This window comes from Protobothrops mucrosquamatus, unplaced genomic scaffold (assembly GCF_001527695.2).
Source record: "Protobothrops mucrosquamatus isolate PMUCROS unplaced genomic scaffold, P.Mucros_1.0 scaffold925, whole genome shotgun sequence".
Classification (NCBI taxonomy): Eukaryota; Metazoa; Chordata; class Lepidosauria; order Squamata; family Viperidae; genus Protobothrops; species Protobothrops mucrosquamatus.
The window spans coordinates 22806-29749 of NW_015387176.1; the positions used below are offsets into that span (position 1 = coordinate 22806).

The window sequence follows — 6944 nt, forward strand, 5'->3', positions numbered from 1 at the left end:
ATATATATATATATATATATATATATATCAGACTTTGCATGAGTCAGGAATAAACAAACCATAGTTATATAAAAAGTAATGGCGTGCATTAGTTTTTTTGCAATCTACAAAGTGATCAAAATTCAGGTGCTTGGAGGTGTAATCTAACACATCTGGAAGGCATATTGGAGAAATTGCTGATAAGCAGTTATCTATCTCTCTTATTTTTAATTGGTTTAAATGTGGCAAATTGATCAGATGCAAACTTCTTAAGCCTAAATCTGCTTGTTCTACATGGCAATTTATGACTATGGACAGGTGGAGATCACAGCAACTTATTTTTTTTGAAATGCTCTGGGTCAGATTGTTTCCCTGCCTCTTCCACCCCCAAATCTTACAGGAACTGAAAAGGTGGAAGGTCAGTTAGTCTTGAAATCTTGAGTTTACCAGGAACCCTCCTTGTGTGTAGTGTTTCCACAGTCATTTGGAAAACCGAAAGTGGAGAGAATAACCAAGGTAGCCTTGAAGAGATAAAAAGATTAAAAGTAATTAGTTTGGCCCATAATATAGCTTTAAATAGGATTTAAAAGAAATAGTTTATTGTGTTATTCTAGAGATTACCAGCATTGATTAACTTAGTGCTGGGCATGTATTAAGTAAAAAAAAAATAAATAAACCCCAAACCATTTGCAATTATGCAATAAAGTTTATTCCTAAAGGGTATTTAAATTTTTTATAAGTTTTACTATTTATTCATACCTTTAATTTCACCATACATATGGCTGCTATGTACTGTATGCTGATCATTGTCACAGATGCACATATACATCCACAGTTGAGAGTCATTGTAACTTCTTGCCAATTTCTGTCCTCTACGTTCCAAACTGCTGCTGAGTACAATCTTATGTATGTTTGCTCAGAACTCAGTGTCACTGTTTATAGTGCAACTTGCCTTTGGAAAGTGTATCTAAGGTTACGTTTTTTTGGAAAAGAGGAATATCTGTGACTTTTTCATAATACTGTACAAAGTCACAAAGGATCCTTGATAATACCCATGCCCATACCATTTGACAGCCTTCTTCATCTTAGCATTCTTGAGATCTACCGGTAGAAATCTTCAAATGGGTTGAAGCTATTGTGGGAACTAAATACAGCCTACAGAGAATGTTCATGAAAATATGTTCTGTGTTATATAGTTTTTTTAACTATGTACATTTGCCTATGGCAATGTTTCTCAAGCTTGGTGACTTGGCCAATGGCCAGCCAGCATGCCTTTGCAATAGACAAGAAATGAGCAATGAGGAGAACTTTAAAAAAGATTTCTCAATCCTGAGAAAGAGAAAAGCATTAGAAAGAAACTCAAGCTAATCCTGCCTTAGTGTTGTTGGTACTTGATGGGACAGAGAGAAACCGTGTAGGTTTTCAGGATTGTATCCTACAGTGTTCCTGCATTTCCTATCATATCTGTTTCTTGGCCTAGCCTACTTCAAAGTGCTGATAGGTTTTAAGATTGCAAAGTGAGAGTCCAAGGAATGCATAGAAAAGTCCATTTTCTTTAAGAAAAAGAACTTTGTTTTAAATGGGTGTGTGGGAAAGAAAAAGGCACCCTTTTAGGTGAGGGGTGCAATATAGGGACATCTGTAGCAAGCTGAGGGTTCCCCAAAATGACTAAATGAACATGTGAAGTCTTGATGTGACGCCTGTGACATTGCGGAGTATATAGAAAAGACACAGAGTTGTGTTGCAGCATCATGTCACAAGTTTTGTCATTAGCCATCTTTGACACCCATTCTCCTGCAACTCTTTGTTTATTAAACACATTTATATTGCTGCTGAACTCACACACAGTGAGCTTAATACTCAGAAATGTCTGTTTTCTTGACCAGAAAAAATGATGCTAAGAATTCTTGTTATAGTGGAGGATTCATAATATAATTCAAATGATGAATACATACTTATTTTTGGATTTCATATCTTGGATTAAAATTTAGGTTCAGAATGGAGGGGATGGGAAGGCGCATACAAAGGCAACAAAAATCATCTTATTCACCAAAAATGTGATCCTCCCATGTTATTACATTTGAAATAATTGTTTAATTGGGTGATATTACTTATTTGGAAAACTTATTCAGTGGTCCATGGCTGTAGAAAGTTTGTGAAACAGACATCCTAGAAGCTGAATCAGTCTTTATTATTCCAGAATATTAAGTTTAAGAGTTTAGAACAATAGCCTTAAGGTACATGAAAAGAGGTTCAGCTGAATGTTAATACAAGGAACATTTATTTATTTCATATGCTTTTATGCTGCTTCAGTTTCAATTCTGAGCAGCTCAGGGCAACAATCATAAAACAAAAAATGGTATAATCATGCAAACTTAATTATAATACCCATAACATATAACAATAATTAAAATTATTACTCGCTGTCAGCCCTAGGAAGACAGCAATGTCGAATCATTCCAAAAAAATATTGCCAAGAAAACTGCAGGGAGGCAGTTGTCAAAAGTTAAAACTGTCTGTCTCAAAGGAACAACTAACAAACAAACAAACAAACAAACAAACAAACAAACAGATAAACAAACAATTCATATTAAATCCTGGCATCATAAGTCAAAACTCTAGAATAACTCATCTTGGCAATTGATGGTATTTTTTTTCCTGGAATTTTTTTCCTTAAGGTTGGATCCACCAGCAGTTAAGTGTCATCTTGTAAGTTATCATGACAGCCAGTTCCTCTTCCTTTTTGGACACAGACACATTCCTTGTTGTTCATGACTAATATTTCAACATTTATGAGAAATTGTTGAGAGAGATATATCAGATAAAAATGTATCATATCAATCTAATCCCATTTTTTCCATCAAAAATAGAACTAGTATTCTAAAAAAGCATTTCCATTTAGTCATTTAGTCATAGAAGATGTGATAATATCTAAAGATTCAGAAATGTGCATTTAGCCTTTGAAATGCTTTGGAAGTGGGGAAGAAAAGTAGATATTGTTGATTTATAGTTCAAAAACAGAGTAGAGGAAGGCTGCTGAACTTCATAAAGATGCTGAATGGCATATGTTATTAAAAATAATAGGAACCATAAAACAAAGAAAAGAATAATGTACACTCAGAAGAGAAAGCACTGAGAATAACATATAAAATCCTATAAGAGGTTTGACACCACCCTAACTCAAGCCCTGAGGGAAAAGCCTTAATATTGCTTCAATATTAGGGCCAGTTTCCTCTGTTAACTTTTTCTTCATTGTCTCCATGGAAACTGAGCAAAATAGGCTTTGCCTCCATAACTGTGGTAAATGAAAAGAGAGTGACTTGTGAAAAAGAAGGGCAAATGCTTAAATTAGGTCAGAGCTCTCCAGACTTCCAGAGTTCAGCCTGGAATTGTCTCCAAGGAATATATGAATAACCAATATAGATTTTAGCTATTTTCTAAACTTCCATAGTGGATCGTTCCCAGTAACCAGAGAGCATTTTTACACAAGCATTTTAGGTTCAACCTAAATGAACCATACTCTGGGTCCCACAGCGTTATTGATCTTTGGCAAGTAATCCGTCAGCTTCCCCTCAGTGTGAAAAGAGAGTGCAAAGACAGTGCTAACATTGGATCCCGTGGTGGAAAATTGCCCCGTCTTGTCTCCTGCTCTTTAGTTCTGCCCAGTCTCTGTTGAATCTAACATGCTGTGGTATCACATCACTGCTTTACTAAACTTCATCTAATCAGCAGGGATGACTGAAATGTCCCTTGTCAATAGGTCTTTTTCTTTAAATATTTTTTCAGAAGAGTTAAGGGTGTTATACAGGGGTCTTCAAACTTGGCCCTTTTATGACTTGTGGACTTCAACTCTCAGAATTCCTCAGCCAGCATGCCTGGCCGAGGAATTCTGGGAGTTGAAGTCCACAAGTCATAAAAGGGCCAAGTTTGAAGACCCCTAGTGTTATAGGTTAGGGTTAGGACTGTGTGTGTCTGTTTAAGTGCTTCCCTTTGGCCTCTCAAAGGCTCACTGATTCACTCATCTAGCATTTTTAGGATACTGGAGATGAACACTAGAGGTTGTAGAAATGTGGAAGTGCTCATAGTTTTTCACATCAAGAATAAAAAAAAATAAGCAAATCTATATGTACAATTTCCCAATAAGATTATACCCATGAAATAGTTCCTTGAGAAGATGTAGTTGAAAGCATTGGAAAGGGAGGAGCATTTTAAAGGCAGATCTAGCTGAGCTGTTTTTAAATAGGACAAGTGCATTAACATTTTTAAAACACTAGGAAGGGATATTCTCAGAAAGCCTTCCCTCATGCAAGATGCAGCTTAGCATTATGGGCATTGTTATCCGTATTTTGAGACTGCACATTTGGGAACGTCCTTGGAAGGTTTTCCTTCTGTTGTCAACTACTATTTCTAAATATTCTACTAGAACCCTGGCAGTGGTTAGAATGCAGTATTGCAGGCTAACTCTGTCTACAGCTCAAGGTTGACTCAGCCTTCCACCCTTCCGAGGTCGGTAAAATGAGGACCCAGATTGTTGGGGGCAATATGCTGACTCTGTAAACTGCTTAGAGAGAGCTGTAAAGAACTATGGAGTGGTATATAAGTCTAAATGCTAGTACTATTGCTATTCATAAAAAAATGATCAAAATGGGTAAATCAGTACTATTTGCTGGATTGTCAACCATGTGGCTATACAATTTACTCTGTTGGGATAAAAGTAGCATTTAAAATGTTTCAATGAGATGACGATGCAAGTGTTCTCAGAAAGACTCTTGATTTTATGTAATATTTAATAATGTCCATTTTTTCTTTACATGATTGTGCATTCTCCTTTGCAAATAACTGTGCTCACACAGATTCTGGCACAGTGCTAAAAGCTCTGTGTACAGTAGTTATGTCAGTTCACATAATCCACACTCCCACTTAAAAGCAACTGGGCTGTGAGGACTGCCAAGAGCTTTCCATGGTACTGGAGGCCTTGGTGTAAAGGCTGTCAGCTCTGTGAGGCAGACTTTGAGAGTCACATCTGAAATATACAAATTGACTTTATGGAGAGAAGAAGCACTGGTGGGATGTAAGAAAAGATATGAAATCCTACCTGAGAATTCTCAGTTGTGATGGCTGATTTACACATGCAAATTACAATGTAGTCCAACATCAAAGGATGCATTTTTATTTATTATTAAATTTCTTTGTTACCCAACTTGCCTCAAGATGCATACTAAGTGATAGGAAAAGCTCTGATTCAGTGAACTTATGAAGTAAGGACTTGTATTCCACATTCTAGTTTCTGTTAGATACTAAATATGTTAAAAGCCATTATCTCTTTGCTCTGAAATACGCCTTGCCCTCTCCTCTCCCCCTTCTTTCAGGCGACTCTTTCATTTCCTATGCATTTCTCTATCTCTTCCTTATCAGCCAGTCATTCCAGACTTGTTAATGACTCCTAGTGACCAAGGAGATGGTGACCTAGAGACCGAATATCCTGAAGACAGAGGAAATTGGACAGGCAAGCTGGATTTCCTTTTGTCTTGTATTGGCTACTGCGTTGGATTGGGGAATGTTTGGAGATTCCCATATCGTGCCTATACAAATGGGGGAGGTGAGAACTTGACCACCATTGTTTCTTGCCTTTGTGTGGAAGATTTCTATTTCTCTTATTGTTTTATAGTGAGATTTATATATCTGTATTGACAACCTGCAACAGGAAAAGATATCAGCATCTTTAAAAGAATAGGGCCTCAGTGAAGAAAAATTTTATGTAAATATTGTTGCTGTAGCTGAAATGGAGACTGAGCTGTCCATATTAAAATTAAAAAAGGAGTCTAAAGCATAAATAACAACTGCCTTTTTACGAACCTGTAATCCCTGAATTCAGGGCAGAGTCAGGGCGACTGGATGGGAGCTGAGTGTTTACGGACCACATGCTCTTCCTGACACCACACAGAGTTCACATCAGATATTTTTTCTTTGTGCTTTAAGAGAGAAACATCTGCCACTACCGCTAACTCTCAACCTTCTGAGTGGGAGGCGAGAATCTTCGCCACTAGGCCACCATGCCACTCTAAAACACAAATAAACAAATAACATAAATAATGACTTGGAGTCTTTCCATGCCATAACTCCTGTAATTAAACTCCTGTAAAGTGGAATTTAATAAATGTTCTCTGATGCTATATAAAGCATAATATCAAATATAGCATCAGAGGCACATTAGATTCTATATTTATTAAATTCCATGTTATAGGAGTTTAATTACAGGGTTATGCCATGGAAAGATTCCAAGTCATTATTATGTTGTCCCATAGTCACTATCAAATCAGCTAATACTATCTGATATACTGCTACAAATTCAATAGTCACAAAAGCCTCTTAGGGATAGACGTGTGCTTACTCAAGCCTAATGTACAGGTATCAGATAAAGCATACAAATGAGACAATCTTTCTGCAAATTAGAAGACATTGATCTGTTAGAAATTGGCATGTATACACTATATATTTGTTTCACTGAACTTATCCATAGTTACACTTCTAAAACTAGCAAGAATTAGAAATAAGGAGCAGAGATTGGAAAAAAAAAATCATGAAGCATACAAGTAATATGGAAGAGTTCTGCCTTGTATTCCATAACAATCACAACATCAAAATGGTGATACAAGGCTTACAATAAAAGCAAACAGACAGACATTCCAAGTATGAACATCCCATTTCTAAATTATATGTATTACTTCTGCTCATTGCTGACAGAAAGACTCTGGAGTCTATAGTGTATGTACAGGTGAAACTCGAAAAATTAGAATATCGTGCAAAAGTTCATTTATTTCAGTAATGCAACTTAAAAGGTGAACCTAATATATGAGATAGACTCATTACATGCAAAGCAAGATAGTTCAAGCCGTGATGTGTCATAACTGTGATGATTATGGCTTACAGCTCACGAAAACCCCAAATCCACAATCTCAGAAAAT

At 36.4% G+C, this 6944-nt stretch overlaps 1 protein-coding gene across 1 annotated transcript in view; it reads left to right on the forward strand.

The window, feature by feature from the left end:
- SLC6A7 (solute carrier family 6 member 7) overlaps positions 1-6944 on the forward strand; it is a 37457-nt gene that overhangs the window by 7548 nt on the left and 22965 nt on the right. Inside the window, exon 2 of the mRNA XM_015819450.1 lies at positions 5395-5578. Coding sequence (XP_015674936.1) covers positions 5395-5578 — 184 coding nt within the window. The remainder of the gene's footprint in view (positions 1-5394; positions 5579-6944) is intronic.